Source organism: Cydia strobilella, chromosome 16 (genome assembly GCF_947568885.1).
Source record: "Cydia strobilella chromosome 16, ilCydStro3.1, whole genome shotgun sequence".
NCBI lineage: Eukaryota > Metazoa > Arthropoda > Insecta > Lepidoptera > Tortricidae > Cydia > Cydia strobilella.
Genome location: NC_086056.1, coordinates 13179511 through 13196093, shown reverse-complemented (window position 1 = coordinate 13196093; position 16583 = coordinate 13179511). Strand labels below are relative to the sequence as shown.

The following is a 16583-nucleotide window of genomic DNA, read 5'->3' as shown; positions in this document are numbered from 1 at the left end:
TCCAAAAATTTAGAGACCCAAGCTCTATACTATCAATTCGTTGTTTATCTACCTATTGAAATACTAGTAATGTATGCACATTAATGCGCGTTAGTATGTCAATCAAAGCGATTATCTTTGTAATGCACTTAAATTCGATAACGGTTTTATTACCAGCTCGACGTTTAAGTGAACTTACCTACACACGTCACACTGATAAAAATCGTTCAAAACATCGGTAACAAGTCAAATGCTTTACAAATTTTACCCCAACTGCGGACTACACTTAAAATAAATATAAAAATCCCCCTCCTATTAATAAGTCCTCCAATTAATAAAATGTTGCTAAGGTCGGGCGGGTGACCCGCGTTAGAAAAACCTTTTTTACAAATTCGGTTGTTGTTTTGACAAGTATTACATACATACATCAAAACGGCAAGGTGAAAAGGGACAACATAAAAAAAACTGATTAGCAAATTTAGCATCCCTGGTTTTTGGGTAAAGAGTAATAGGGCATGATTTGTCCGGTCGGCTCAAATTTTCATGTTTCTAAAAAACTGGCCAAGTGCGAGTCGGACTCGCGCACGAAGGGTTCCGTATCATTACGCAAAAAACGGCAAAAAAATCACGTTTCTTGTATGGGAGCCCCACTAAAATATCTATTTTATTCTGTTTTTAGTGTTTGTTGTTATAGCGGCAACATATATACATCATCGGTGAAAATTTCAACTGTCTAGCTATCACGGTTCATGAGATACAGCCTGGTGACAGACGGACAGACAGACAGACAGCGGAGTTTTAGTAATAGAGTCTAGAGCCAAGTCAGTCTAGCTATCACGGTTCATGAGATACAGCCTGGTGACAGACGGACAGACAGACAGACAGCAGTTTTAGTAATAGGGTCCCGTTTTACCCTTTGGGTACGGAACCCTAAAAAAGTACAGTCAGAGCTCCCACAACGCCTTCAGCCCGTCGAACGCTACCTCGCAGTGGTACGCTGCAGGGACTTTACATGCACCTCCAAGTTCATTCAGTGTAACAGTGCCACTGACCTGGTGATTAGCGAACTTGGGATCCCTGGAGTAGAGCCGCAGCTCCCAGCTGGATGTCTCCAAGGGCTGCAGCTCATCCACCAGCGCCTTCAGCCCGTCGAACGCCGCCACCTCGAAGTGGTACGCCAGCGTGATATGGAGGGACTTCACATGCGCCTCCAAGTTAATGGCTACCGTAGAAAGTAATTCAGTAAAATTAAAGATTCCAACAAAAGTGACATAAGTTTTATGCTGCTTTTTTCCTGTTGTCAATGATACTACTACTACTTATTATTATATTGTACTTATTATTATGAGTACTACTTATTATATGATTTTTGTACATTTCTTTAGAAAATTAAATTATCTAAAAATCTTTACAAAATAAGTTACAAAAATCTAATATCACTAACAAAACAGGGGTAATTCATATCTAAAACTTATAAAAGTGACTAAAAACTATAACACTATAGCAAAGTAATAAAAAAATACAAAATAAAAATATGATAAAATAACATGCAGTAAGTCTGCTTTCAATCCTATATCATTAATATTTAACAAAATCAGCCATAAGCACAATAATTTTATAACATTATCCAAAATTACATTTTGACATTTTTAAGGCTGTTTTAGCTAAATAACATGATTGATTAATGATTGTAAATGTTTTTAGAATAATGAGATTATTTTTTATTTACCTTTACAAGAACATGCAGGCTCTTCTACCACCTCTCTAGTTTACTGATAAATAAAAGGATGACAAATTAAATAAATAAAATACAAGCGGTCTAAGGTAAGGGTCTACTCTTACATTTAATTGGTTTTTCTTGGGGCATGGTGCACCAGGGGAAACATGTCCCCAATGCATCCAAATGTTCATATGTATCCATGGATACACCCACTGTATGGAAACAATCTGTGCTTAGTATTTTAATATATCATATCACATAGTGTAAGGTTCTAGGTGTGGAAGCAGTGTAAAATTTATTTCAAATGTTGGAGAAATGTTGACAATGGCAGGAACAGTGCATTTTAATTATTTATACATATAGCTAATGATATAATACTAAGGAGACCTAAAGAGACCTAGCTAGTTTCCAACACCAAATTAATTCCTCTTAGACCAAAAGAGTGCAGTTGTTGGCAATCTTTAGCAGGCACAGGCCATTTTTTTTTTCAAAACTGCCCTGCTAATATGAATGTTTTGAATATCATACCTTTTGCAGCAAAATATATTTTTTATTAGCAGGAAGGGATGTCTTAAAATACATAAAGCTTGCCAACTACTGATACAGAAATCCAAACCCTTTAGAGGAAGGATAAATAAATATACAGTGTTAACTCCTTATAACGTCACTTGATATAACAATTGACTCCCTATAACGTTGACATTGGCTATAGTTGCTTTACTATAATATTAATTTCTCTCTATATAATGAAAACTCTATAGCGTCAAAAACGTCTGGTCCCTTGAGTGTCGCTATATAGAGTTTACACTGTAATTGAAAACTTACACAAAGTTGAAACTTGCTTTACATACTGGACTGCTATCTTTTTCAAATACTCAGCATGTTCTTCAGACACAAAGAGTCCCATGAAGTTCTGTGAGATGTAGGGGTCCAACTTCAGGGGGCAGGCCGGGGGATCCCCCACTGTCTCTATAACACTTTTCACTGCTTTAGCCAGTTGCAGGGACGTCTCATCAGGTGCCTGAATGAATAATTTTACTGTCATTTCAAAATATAATCTAATTAATTTAACCTATTTAAAGACATTGTATTTTATAACTTTGTTTATTGTAAAACAATTGCCAAACTATGAATTAAAAATAGGTAGTAAGCTAGTGCTTAGAAATGTTAAAATAGTTTCTGTTTTTACCTGTTTATTGGCTAGTGTGAAACATTCCCACACACAAAACCCCAATGTATGGTTATTAGACTTTCAAATTCAATATAAAAATAAGAAACTGGACAATCAAATCAGGAATACTGTTCAGCAGCATATTCACTTTTTAACATATACAAATTATACCTACCTTAAAAAATGAGACTAGTGTAATATGAGGGGGGAAATTATGAGCTCCATTCCACCCTCCCAACTTTTTAGACTTGGCCCAGAAGTCGTGCAGTTGCGTAAGTAACGCGCCCGTCGGATTCGCGTACAGAATGTACTCGCGCGGGTGGTCCGCATCGATGTAGGTGTCGTTTACGTGCGTCAGCAACCAATCCGACGCTAGCTGCACACTGCGGTTCCCCGTAGCAGCCAAAGCCTTCAATCTAAAACACAACAAACAACTTCAGCAACTTACAATAATAAATAAAACCAACAAACTTGACTAACTTACGCCCGGTGTCTCGGAAAACCCATCTGTAGAAGTATTTGCAGCGGCGAGGCATCCTGTTTAGAAGGCTTGCTGGATGGCGAAATTTTCCTTGGCGGAATGTTAGCCATAGTTCTTATCTGGTTTCGTAGACTACACCAAACACGCTTCATAAAAACTGCACATGAGCACAAGATGAAAACAACGTAACTATACCGTACGCAAACAGCGTCGGTACGGTTGTTTAGAAAATACTGTCAGTGTCAAATTGACAGCTGGTATAAAAAAAAATCATGGCAATGTTCGAAAATGAGTAGAATACTAGGTGTGGTCTAGCCGACAAAAATACAAGAGATTTTATTTGTTGTTCATTGAACCACATCTATTACTGAAATATAAACATGCAAAAAGCTATATAAAGCTATAATAGAAGCTATTGAAGAAATTTAAAGCAATTAAAATTAATTAAACTATACAACCATTTTGTGATAAAAATCTGTGGTGAGGCTGTGTTAAAAAAATATGTAATATGATGTATGTATGATGTACAATAAGCTCCCTCCACACTCGTGCGCGAATAGCGGCGCGAAGCCGCGAACGCGGGTGTGGAGTCTCGGTCGCTAATCAGCGAAATCGACTCCACACTCGCGTTCGCGGATTCGCGCCGCGTAGTCTGGAGCGCGCTATACATGTATATGATAACATTACATTGATTGATTGTCACTGTCAGATTGTCACGTTTCTTGTATAGCACGAGTGCGCGTAAACTGCGAAATTAAAAGTTATTACAAGATTAAAACTCAAAACCCATATCAGTAACAATGTATCTCAGATATTTCTTGAACGAAAAAGGTGAAAGACAGTACACTCTGGCGGTAAGTGGTGTTTTCCACAATAACACAACATAACCTAACTTTCGTCTTTCTTTGCATGCGTTTAGTTTGAATGTATGTTCATTTCATTTAATATTCTTTAAATTTACAGACGCTGGACCCTACTGGAAAGCCAACCCTATCTGCCCACCCAGGTAAGGAAAAGTGATTAAATTTTTTCGTTCTGTCATGTACAAAGAATATAATACTCACTGTCATGTATGTATGACATACTGGGTAACGAGTATAACTTTGATTTGAAGTTGCTAGGCCAGGCAGCTTAGTTAGAATCTGAGCAAGCTAACTCCGAGTTATTTTTCAAAAGTGATATTCAATAAAAAGACATGTCAAGATTTTTTACCTTTTTTCTAATGCTAAAAAAGGTATATATTATAATGTTCATAGCGCTGTCTCACACACACAGCAGATCAATTATTCTCAAAGGCAACTTAAAGTTTCCAACCCCTATCTTGTTTACATTGTCTCACTCACATATAACCTAAATCTAAAAGTACAGTTCTGCTTATAAAAATAGAATAAAAATCCTATACTATTAAAGTATTAAATTTGTTTTAGTAAATTTGGTTTTTTAAATTTTCCTTCCTTAATGTGATTTTTATACTTATAATTTCTAATAATAATTTCCATATGATGACTACAACTAAATAAAAAACAAAACTAAAACACGACCGGACGACCGGTCTGGCCTCGTGGGTAGTGACCCTGCCTGTGAAGCCGATGGTCCTGGGTTCGAATCCCGGGAAGGGCAGTTATTTGTGTGATGAGCACAGATATTTGTTCCTGAGTCATGGGTGTTTTCTATGTATTTAAGTATTTGTATATTATATATATCATTGTCTGAGTACCCATAACACAAGCCTCCTTGGGCTTACCGTGGGACTTAGTCAATCTGTGTAAGAATGTTCTATAATATTTATTTATTTAAAACAATCTTTTTTTTTAGCCCGATTTTCTCCCGAAGACAAGTATTCAAGACAGAGAATTATAATCAAGAAGAGATTTGGTCTCCTTATAACACAACAGCCAGAACCAATCCACTAATTTAGCATAAAATTATTAGATTTAAGTACTTTAATCTTAAGCAAGATGTCTATTTTATTTTTAGACAGTGTAAGTTATAAGTAACTTGGAAAAAATTCCAGTGTAACATCAAAAAGCAATTTATGATAAGTAAATAAAATTTTCCAAACAATAACCCATATGTCATTGACCCAAAATACCCAAATAAGTTCATCATATCAAATAATATATTTCATATTTAATTTGCTACTTGCGAAATATCATTTTTATGTAGACAGATGGTAGGTTTATATTCAAATTTCGGTGGTTGAAGAGTAGGTAGGAATAGGGTATAGGCGGAATATAAACAACTTGTGTTATAGTTACGAATAGAATGAACCTTTATTATGTCATTAGCCTACTTTATACATGTATAGTTATCGCTTGCCAAGCAATACGCGTTTATGTCGCAGTAAACCATAACGTTACTGGGCAACACTAAAAGTGGACAATTACCACATTAGTCTGCCCCCGAAAGGTCCTCTCACCGCCAGGGTGGCAGAAAAAAAAAATTCAACTTGCTGTTGCTTGTTTACATTCGCCTACGTTAAGATTAAAATTCAATAATACCTTTCATTAAAACAGAAACGATTTTCTTTATCAAGAAAAAAAAATTATCCTTCAGTATGGAAAACAATGTCTAAGAAATATTACTAAGTAATTGCAATATCCTGAATTTAAGAAAACTAGTAGCGTTAGTGTCATAGCCCTTAAATTTGAAGAAAAATAATAGTGTGTGAAAATTATCAAAATTAAATTAGTATTTGTTTGCGCTTTATTAAAAAAAGAATTGTAAAAGAAAAAAATATTATTGTTATGGGACGTATCGTATTTCATTCAACACTTCAAAATATCAATATATTCTAACTTGCGGCACAGTCTCGTGGCTAAGTTAGATTTTCTGTCGACGTGCGCACTACCTGTGGCATGTGCTGTCAATTGCGACAACGTAATTGGATAAATTACCTATTAAGTATCGGTACTTCTTTAAAATCACTAGGAAAAAATAATATATATATATATAATGCCGTATTAAGACGGAGTTCTTAGCTCCTAACATCATGGGAATGGTTACCCAGGGCATGGTCAGTGGTCACCCTATAAATCAACAATGGGCTACGCTCCCGTGCGTACCCTTCACCTTAATCTTATCTCTCAATCGGGACTAGAACCCGAGGGCATGGTCACCCTAACGAGAAAAAAAATAACCTAGAGACACAAATACATTAAGACATAACAAGTCTCCTATGACTCTCACGGAGGACATGATAGGTCACACTATGATCGAGTATGAAGGACTAGTGCTCTAGCTATAAGGTCACATTATATGAATGTGCCTACAACTTCTGTAAACCTCTATTTGTGCACCGTACTGTAACTCGTTTAAAAAAAAAAATAACTCAAAAATTTAACGAAACAAAGAATCAAACTTCTACTGTACGTCAGATGAGCAGTCCCACATGTAGCTGAAGTATTAATTTATTTATTTAAACTTTATTGCACAAATTTACACAAAAAGAGTACAAATGGCGGACTTAACGCCTTGAGGCATTCTCTACCAGTCAACCATTGGGCTAAACAGAGACCGTTAGTTTGGTGCAGGATTGTAAAGAGTAAATATTAATCATTACTAGGAATCAATTTATAACGAAGCTATAAAATTCACTAAGTGTGAGTATCAAATTTCATTCACTATAAATTAAAACTTATACAAGTCGACGAGCAGCGCGCGACCTTCTCGCGTTTTGCTAACTCGTGCCGGCGGTTGCGCAATTATGAAAGTAGGGCTGTATTCGACACTACGGCTTTACAATTTATGACATGAATGGAATAATAATAATAAATATTTTGGATATTGACTGAAAGGTAGCGATAACTATTTAGAATGGGAAGAAATTGATGTCATTAAAATTAATGCGAACCTTGGGACTCCCAGCATGGTAACCTGACGGCTTCGCCATCCACGGCTCCGTCCTGGTCGTGGGTGGTCCGTGGTCATCCGCGGCTGTCGCAGCGGCGGAAATGGTGTGGCCGTCGGTGGCGGGTACTTACAGTAATAACATATACTAATCTATGGCGGGTACGGTGGCCGTCAGTGGCGGGTACGGTGGCCGTCGGGCCTGAGGACTCTGGTGGCGCTCTCATTCGGGGACGTACGACTATTGTCGGACGTCTCCAGCGCTCCCTATTTTCTTGGCTGGTGACGTCGGCGACGTCGGTCAGCGGCGGTGGCGGGGCATACCTCGCCCATGCCCTTGCCAGTGGTGTCCCTCTTGGCGCTGCTGGTGGCTGCGGGGACGTCTGGCTCGCTTGGCTGGCGGACGGTTCGTCCGTCGCTGGCGCGGAGGTGGCCGCGGCAGGTATTAGCGCCGTGGCTAGGCACCGGTGTGACGGTGTGACGGGTCATCGATGCGGCGGCTGGTGTAATACGTGGGGTGGAAGAGGGGAAGGGTTAGTCTGTCAAACACAGTACTCGGCTCACATAGATGTATTGCCTCCAAGCTGGTACACTCTGATCTCCCCGAACCTTAGTCGTCTATCTTTATATATAGTTATTCTACGTGACAGAAGAGGAAATCCCTTATCGGGTGGAGGTGCAAGATCGGGTGCACTGGGGTCATCGACAGGGTGGCGGCGACGATGGTCTCCGTGACGGTCCGCTTGTCTCCATTGATTGTAATTCGGAGCGATTTCATTGCTGTAATCGGCCCCGATAACTCGAGGTCGATGCCCTCGTTGGTCACGCGGATTGTTGTTGCTGCCATTGTGCTCGGTGCTCGATGTGATGGCCTTCTTGCTTGTTTCTTCCTCGGTTGTGTGCTGTGGCTTCTTGTTGATCCTCGATGTACTTGGTTCAGTTAGGCAGGGTCGCCATGAAATGTTGTTCAGAAGAGGTGGTTGAAGAGTAGGTAGGAATAGGGTATAGATATAGGCGGAATATAAACAACTCGTGTTATAGTTACGAATAGAATGAACCTTTATTATGTCATTAGCCTACTTTATACATGTATAGTTATCGCTTGCCAAGCAATACGCGTTAATGTCGCAGTAAACCATAACGTTACTGCGCAACACTAAAAGTGGACAATCACCACATTACAACGTCCTATTTTAGTTACCAATGTTACTATCTAGCATCACTGCAGTTTGCAAAGTTAACTTGGTCTGACTCTAGCTACTTTTTAGAGAATATCGTAATGGCTTTTTTAAAGATAATCAACCTTGAGAAAAAGAAAATAAATTTCATGCTTGAATAACCTCTCCTTCCTGCTTCTCTCTAAATTTTTTCTCGTTTTCACTCATAGCTGCGTCTGACCTGACCAACGTACGGCGAACCACCTTCGATCGAACAGGCCTCGGATCGAGGGCCTACCGCGAACCACGTTCGACGTGTTGCCTCCTGTCACACTTACGTTCGAATTTACAAGTGCGACAGAGAGGCAACACGTCCAACGTGGTTCGCGGTAGGCCCTCGAAATTGGAAATCGATCAAACAACAAGTGACTTCGAAATAAAATGCATTTAAAAAAACAATGAGTCAAGTTATGGCACCCTACTTTTTATTTTAAACTATAATTTTATCTATATAGGAAGCGTGTGGAGTTGGTGTGGAACTCAGAATAATAACTGTGGAGTGTGGAGTTGACTAAGAAGTTTATCTAGTTTACTGTAAATTGTTTGTCAAAGGACTGCATCATTTCAAACATAGACAGAGAGAATCACTATCTTTGTCTTACACTAGTACTAGCGCCCAAAAGAAAGGGATGAGTATAATTTTCCTGGTTGTTACTGACTGACAAATTAATTTGACCAACTATATATCCGAACGTACATTGTGTTCTGTCAATGCTGTCACTTGACAGTTGAAATGAAACTTCGCTAAAATAAAATCGCTTCGCTAGGTTTTTCTGTTTTATCAGTTGTCCAATTAAACGTAAGGATAATAATATACAGTCCTTTGTTAATTGTTATTAAAATGGCCCATAAACGAGCAGAACTAAAAGTATATTGGAATAAGATAACCTACGCTTATCCGATTCTCAATGATACACTATTTACCGACTGCACAAACGCCGAATATGATGAGATTCAGCAAATCATTGTTGGTTTGGGCATTCCTGCTAGAATAAGAGATTTGGTATTGTTGCATACAGAGAAGTATGTGCGCCAACACATAACACCATCCTTCTGGTCGAAGTTTACTGTCGTCGAGGAGGAGGTGAAAGGATTCCAACTCTTCAAGTCAGCTGTGAACGACCTATATGAGTCTGTCTCGAACTTTATGCCGATGCTGCGGCGACTGACTATCCTGAATAATACTTGTTGTGATAATAAACCTATATTTGGAGAGAAAGATGTAATTTTAGGCTTTAAGCAGCTTATACGGGCTACACTGCTGTCTCAACTGCCTCTGGATTTCCAGGTGATCATAAATCATTTTTATAAAATGTCATTTAATGTTTTTGATAATGAAAATGAGAGTTCTGACATGAGTGAAGATGTTACATGTGGGGGATGTTCAAATGAATACTCAGAATGCAATTGTGCCTATATTGTAAAAATATTTCATGATACAAACAGGAAATTGATGGAGTTGCAGCTGTTAGAAAGACTGACAGGGCAGGTGCTTACAAGCTTCATTCAGCTGCGAATAGACTCTCACATTCAGAAACTTTGTACTGGCACTGATGTTTCACATATAAGTGCACTGGAGAATTGGCTTGACACTACTGTGATGTCCTGGCTCACAAGGATATACTGTGCTGGATCTTCCAAGCCACCCCCAGATGACAAAAATATACAGAATGCAATCCTGAAGTTTAAACAGAAATTAAGCTACTACTTGTACCACAGTTATACTAAACTCAGAATAGACCAACTGTTTAACATCATTATTATTGATTATCCGGACTCCCAGCCTGCAATAGATGACATTAAACTGTGTTTAAATAAGACAGATTTGAGGGCAACTTTATGTAAGAAACTCCAAAGTGCATTAGAAACTAGGTTACTGCATCCCGGTGTGAATACTCCAGATATCCTCACAGCCTATGTGTCTACTATTAGAGCTTTGCAGCACCTTGATCCATCTGGGGTTATCCTAGAGACTGTCACTAAACCTGTGAGGAATTATCTGCGGAACAGGGAGGACACAGTGAGGAGTGTTGTCAGCAGTCTTACAGAGGAGGGAGCTGGCAGTGAACTGGCAGAGGAATTAGCCAAATTTGCAACAGATGCTGATGGTGATCATGAAAAAGAAGAAGCCTGGGATGAATGGAACCCTGATCCGGTGGATGCTGATCCTAAAATTAATGCCAATGATAGGAAAGCCAGTGACATCATATCCATGCTGGTCAATGTGTATGGTAGCAAGGAATTGTTTGTAAATGAATATAGAACACTCCTAGCAGACAGGCTGTTGGCTCAGAATGTCATAAACACAGAAAAAGAAATAAGATATTTAGAATTACTCAAATTAAGATTTGGAGAGTCACAATTGCATTTCTGTGAGGTGATGCTGAAGGACATATCAGATTCAAAAAGAATTAATGCATTGATACAACAACATAGTAATTTTAAAGCACTTAATGAGAAATTTACTTCAAATGCAATGATTCTGTCCGCTCAATTCTGGCCACCTTTTAAGGATGAAAACTTGGAACTGCCTGATGAGATCAAAAAACATTTTGAAGCTTATACTAAGACATTTGAAGAATTAAAGGGAAGTAGGACTTTAAGTTGGAAGCCACACCTTGGTAATGTAAATATAGAGATTGAAATTGGAGGTGAGAAAACTGACTTAATAGTTTCTCCATTTAATGCCACTCTCATAATGCACTTCCAAAATAAGCCTGAATGGTCACTAGAAGAGTTGCATCAGGTCATGAAAGTGCCAATTACTGTCCTAAGGAGAAAAATAACGTATTGGCAGTCTATGGGTTTTATTACTGAGAAAAGTACTGACTTTTATGTGTTAGTGGACAGCTCAGATGCTAAGAAATCTCAAGTGTCAGCCAACCAAGTACAAGAAATGATCTGTGAGGATGATGAAACGGAGAGTGTTATGGCGTCTGCTCATGATCAGCGGGAAGGGGAGCTTCAAGTGTTCTGGTCCTACATTGTAGGCATGTTAACCAATTTGGACTCTCTGCCATTGGACAGAATTCACCAGATGCTGAAAATGTTTGCATCTCAAGCTCCAGGCACAGAGTGCAGTCTGCAGGAACTCCGTCAGTTCCTGGATACTAAAGTCAGAACTCACCAGCTGGTGCTGCAAGGTGGCATGTATAAGTTACCAAAAACGTAATTAAAATACTATTTTCTACTTATAGTAATATGTTTTTGATTTGTTTTCCCATGAAAGAAAAAGACGTACAAGTTTAACAAAAACTTTATTTTTACATTGCATTAAATATAAAAAATTTGGTTACCATACATAATGTCTGTGGGTTAATATGTGACATATTGAATTCGTGAATTCAATCATAATAATAAATTAGTTATCATTTTAACAGTGTAAAAACCACCACATTTTAAATAATGTAAATAACAATTTAAATTAATACTTAGTGATTTCAATACAATACATATTTAATCTTGTGTCAGTCTTAACATCTATAAAAATACTGATTAAAATTAGGTAAGTGGAAATAACAGGGTGAGAACAGACACTAGATATTTGAGATGGAATGCTTTCGGTTAAATTAAATTATACATCATTAACTGAAACTTACTGTATGTCTGTATGTGAAGTAAATGCAAGCAATAAGCAACAAAGTACATACAGATTCACAGAATAATAAGTCAACATGAACAATATTTATTCCGTATATTTTAGCATTTCCATATGATAAGACAAGCTACCTAGTGTGGAATGTAGTTCAATTTTTTTGTAATAAAAGCACCAATGACATCTAATACAAAAATAATAACATACTCGTACCAAAAATTTTCTCATAAACAAGCCAAAAGAACATAAATCAACACCTAGATATTCTTAGAGATTAGTCAAAATTCAGGAAGCTTCAGATGGTAAACTGGAAAGAGTTACAATAAGTACTCTTAAAACATATAAAACAATGTAAAAAACACAATAATAATAATACAATACATATCAGACAGAGTAGCCAGATTTTGTGTTAGACGGTGGAGGAGGTTCGTTGCTCGGTTATCTACTATTTACGGTAGCATAGAAGGGAAAGAAACTGTAGCTGGAAATTTCAGTAAGGCAATTTTAGGGGTAGTCGGACTATATCAAATTTACTTCATCATTGAGATATACAGGTAATTTACTGTATGTAACGAAAGTCCGTGAAAGTTGTGAGGAATTCGCAGCTGCGCCTTTTGGTACTTCAGGAGAAAAAGCCAGCTCTTTGGCCAGCATTTATCTCGCTATCACTAAACTCATGCATATACTCAAAACACCAACAGAACTATGTGGTCCATTTTAATACCTTTAAAAAGATAGATCAGAATGTTCCACAATTAAAGAACATAATTTGCGTCAAGTACTTAACTCTAATGTGCAAATAAAAAGTAAAATTAGTGAACATAAATAATAAATTCCTATAATAGAAACGTTAAAGCTCTACAACTAGTGTACATTATATACAGAGAACGTCAATGGAATGTTAAATGTTTGTTAAATATGTCACGAATATGTGTGACGAATTTGAATACATTATAAATATTTTACAAACATCAACACCACATATTTAAATGCGAGATACACTTCTTAAGCTTATAATTAATTAAGTACATGAAAAATTCATTAAGTTCGCAATACTACTAATCTCATATTGGACGAATAAAATGACTAAATAATTTTCAACTTTTAGTTTTAGAACAGTTTTAAGCAGAATTTTTATTTTATCGTTTAATACCAATTATTATCTTGAGGCATGCATGATACAAACACTACTTCAAAATTAAACTATTGTGAGACATAGTTCAAAATATTTGGATCAGTACGGTTTCCCTCACTATTATTTTTAGTGCGCGGAGTACAACCGCCGCGGACAGTTGTGCCTGAGGAAGGATTTCCGACAAATCCGAAACATGTCGCCAAAAGCGATTAAAAATAATAGTGAGTGAAACGGTACTGATCGAAATATTTTCAAACACTAATTGATTCTAGCGCCTCGACGACGGGGCCGTAGCTATATTAGCACCACGCATAACTTGTGACATGGAAAACCCAATTTAAACTTGTACTTTATTGCGCGACAATACAGTAAACAATGGGATTGGCAACTGTCAAAGGTTTGCATAGATGGCGCCATCATAGCTTGCCCCTTTTTCTATGAGATTTGGATTAAAGGGCTGGCATCCAGAGCATGAAATTCCATTTAAAAAACAAGTTTTACATAATTCTAGGGATTGATAGAACAAGCTATGCTGACGCCATCTACTAAATACTTCGACCAGCCAACTCCATTGAATGCGTTTTCGAATGACGCATATTACGGGTAAGGCGTAAGTAAAAATGTTAATGGATATGAGGGATCTTCGTTATCTGCCTCTTTCACTCCTTAATATTCGCGCGATGAGGCAGATAACGAAATTTCGAGTTTCGCGGTAGACCCTAGGATCCGATCAACAGTTGACGATAGTACTCGCGTCATAGGTCCTCTCGTTACGGCTCTGGCCTACCGCGAACCACGTTCGACTTGTTGCCTCCCTGTCACACTTACGTACGAATTTACAAGTGCGACAGAGAGGCAACACGTCGAACGTGGTTCGCGGTAAGCGATCAGAATCATATTTGCATTCTTATTTAATTTCTCACAGAAATCTCACCAAAATTGACACAAATGGGTACCTTTTAAATCACAGTGTTTTAAACATTATCATAGCAAAATAAATAAATATATATTTTGTGCCACAGATCCGAATACACCTAGCAAATCGTCGTTACTTCGAAAATATCTAGTATGTACCTCTTATCATATTTTAATATTTTAAAATACAAATTAAGCTCATACAATGGGTACGCCTAGGTGACAATTTGCAAATCTCATTATAACGAGATGACGTCTATACTATTCTATATTTATTCTCCATTTTATCCCACAGTTTGTAGATACGAGCTCTTCAAAGTAGTGATGACGTCATAATAATAGGCCTGAATTCTCACATGCAACTAATTTCAGGCGGCTTTAAAGGTCATGACATAGTATACCGGCTGCTTGGGCGACGTGCACGTGCGTGTTCGCTTGTTCGAGCCGTGCATGCACACGTGACGCAAGCGGTGTGCCGTCTCTCATAATGATCTGTATATTACAACGCGCATGTCTAGGCACACGCATCCAGTGTGCACATGCCTTAACAGTGTTAGTTTAGTTTAAAACTGTCCATATAGACCAGGAGCAAATTTCGTCAGTGATCGCCTCCCGGACGAAAACTCGTATAGCGGTTAACGGCTATGTATGATGAACCCTCGTGGACGTCAGCTGCCGCTCCGTTGGTGGGTTGAGGAATGGTAGCCACCGAAACGCGTAACACGGTCTTTCCACCGCGATACAACTGGCTGACGATTTGTTTTATTAACAATAGCATCTAAACTATCATCTGACAATCAAACGGGAGGCGATGACGCCGAGGACTGAATTTTATTTTTATTTTTTACATGTTCATGTGACCAGCTGACGGTATTTCCACAGCGATACAATCGGCTGACGATTTTGTTTATTCACAATAACATCTAATCATCTGACCAAGTTTCAAGCGGAAGGCGATGACAATTTTTTTTATAGACTTTATTTGCTGCCATTCCTTATCCCACCAACAGAGCGGCAGCTGACGTTCACGAGGGTTCATCATACATAGCCGTTAACCACTATACGAGTTTTCGCCCGGGAGGCGATTGGTCATGGAAATCTGTTCCTGGCCCGCGGTCAATAGTTTTTAAGTGATGGTGAAGATTTTGCACATGCATTTGGGCACTTACCCATTTTATTAACAATGTGAAATCCTTAACAATAGAAATCAACTTCATTCAAACAGGGCGAGGTAAAGTATTTGTATATTGTGGTGTTTCATGCAAACGGCACAGAACGATCGACTGGCGGTGCAACGTACAACATTCACAGGACAGGTTGACGGGACACTCTGTTGAGGAAATTAAAGATTGTGACAATTGATTATGCCTAGTTTAGAATATCTTGGCATAATTGTCGATTATAATTTGGCAGTTTTCACATGCGCGGTGAATAGAGTTAACAGCGTTATTTAACAAGAAATAGGAGTAAAATAATAAAGCATTTACATGTATTTCATTAAGTTAGTACTTTTAGAGGGTACATGCAACAGAGGGTAATTTAAAGCTAATAAGTAATAACTTATTAGCATACTTACTAAAGCTTACATGATTTGTTTTATGTTTTGTTTAAACAAAATTAGATGCATTTCTTTAAAAAATATATATAAAAGGATTGAATTAATTGAGTAAAAATAACCGACAGGCCAAGTGTCAGGTCAATCAGTTAGCGTGTTAGTTTTGTCCCATTGGTCACATTGAAACTGTTGAAAGTCACCGATACCACGTGTCAAAAATCATCTGTCCTGTGAAGCAATGCTTTTATCAGATTTCATTAATGCCGCCGTCATATTGTTTAATTTGTTTTTGCCGCACCGGACAGATGATTTAGACTTGCATATATTTTCGCCCGCACCCATCTCAGAAGGTCGTTAACAGTCGAAGGGTGGGCGGCCGTTAATAGTCCTAGGCTCGTTCATGTTAGATCCACTCGTTCAGCAGAAGGTTACCGCATGGTACAGAGTATGCGCCGCTCACCGGTGTTTCCTGGGTGCGGGTGCGGGTGCGGGCGCGGGTGCGGGGTGGTGCGCGGGCGGTTGGTGCGCGGGCTCGGCGGGCGGCGGGTGGAGCGGGCGCCGGAAGGGCCCGAGCCGCTTGCCGGCGCGCGGGGACACGGTGAGGGCGTCGCCCCCGCCCCCGCCCCCTACACCCCCTCCGCCCCCGCCCCACGCCACCGCCGCGCCCGCGTCGAGCAGCGCTGCCGCTAGACGACCGGTGTTTTGTTCTATAAACAAATAACTGAGTATGATGACATCGTTCTAATCCACCTTGCGACTGTGTGACACCAAACACAAGTTCGCGTACGCGCTCCACAAAATGCTCGAATATAGCTAGCCGTTTGTTGCTGCACTAATGACTAATTTGCTGAAGACTGCTAGGTCGCTCAAAATAAGCGTGCCGGTAGAGTGGCAAGTGGCAAGTTACTTGCACAACACCTATTTACAACTTTTACTGGGGTCATGTTAGGCCTAGGTTCCTCTCGA

General features: G+C 38.8%; 4 protein-coding genes across 7 annotated transcripts in view; 2 read left to right on the top strand and 2 right to left on the bottom strand.

The window, feature by feature from the left end:
• Nucleotides 1–3603, bottom strand: part of LOC134748604 (ecdysteroid-phosphate phosphatase) — a 30960-nt gene extending 27357 nt beyond the window's left edge. For 2 of the 4 annotated variants that reach the window (XM_063683396.1, XM_063683397.1), the window contains exons 1-5: nt 3355–3591; nt 3046–3286; nt 2525–2720; nt 1822–1911; nt 1032–1201 (exon numbers count right to left, since the gene is read on the bottom strand). In XM_063683396.1, the coding sequence (XP_063539466.1) occupies nt 1032–1201; nt 1822–1911; nt 2525–2720; nt 3046–3286; nt 3355–3503 (846 nt within the window). In that variant the 5' untranslated portion in view covers nt 3504–3591. Of the gene's footprint in view, nt 1–1031; nt 1202–1821; nt 1912–2524; nt 2721–3045; nt 3287–3354 lie in introns of all 4 variants that reach the window. The other 2 variants (XM_063683398.1, XM_063683399.1) reach the window with 2 other exon arrangements.
• A 440-nt stretch (nt 3604–4043) lies between these two features.
• Nucleotides 4044–5418, top strand: LOC134748128 (H/ACA ribonucleoprotein complex subunit 3). Its single transcript, XM_063682826.1, has 3 exons — nt 4044–4205; nt 4315–4357; nt 5167–5418. The coding sequence occupies exons 1-3, from the start codon at nt 4152–4154 to the stop codon at nt 5262–5264; spliced, it is 195 nt and encodes a 64-aa protein (XP_063538896.1). The 5' UTR covers nt 4044–4151; the 3' UTR covers nt 5265–5418.
• Nucleotides 5419–9166: 3748 nt separating this feature from the next.
• Nucleotides 9167–11613, top strand: LOC134748600 (anaphase-promoting complex subunit 2). Its single transcript, XM_063683392.1, has one exon. The coding sequence runs from the start codon at nt 9259–9261 to the stop codon at nt 11587–11589; it is 2331 nt and encodes a 776-aa protein (XP_063539462.1). The 5' UTR covers nt 9167–9258; the 3' UTR covers nt 11590–11613.
• Nucleotides 11614–11659: 46 nt separating this feature from the next.
• LOC134748547 (probable Rho GTPase-activating protein CG5521) overlaps nt 11660–16583 on the bottom strand; it is a 44999-nt gene continuing 40075 nt past the window's right edge. The window contains exons 34-35 of the mRNA XM_063683336.1: nt 16078–16324; nt 11660–15392 (exon numbers count right to left, since the gene is read on the bottom strand). Coding sequence (XP_063539406.1) covers nt 15368–15392; nt 16078–16324 — 272 coding nt within the window. The 3' untranslated portion in view covers nt 11660–15367. The remainder of the gene's footprint in view (nt 15393–16077; nt 16325–16583) is intronic.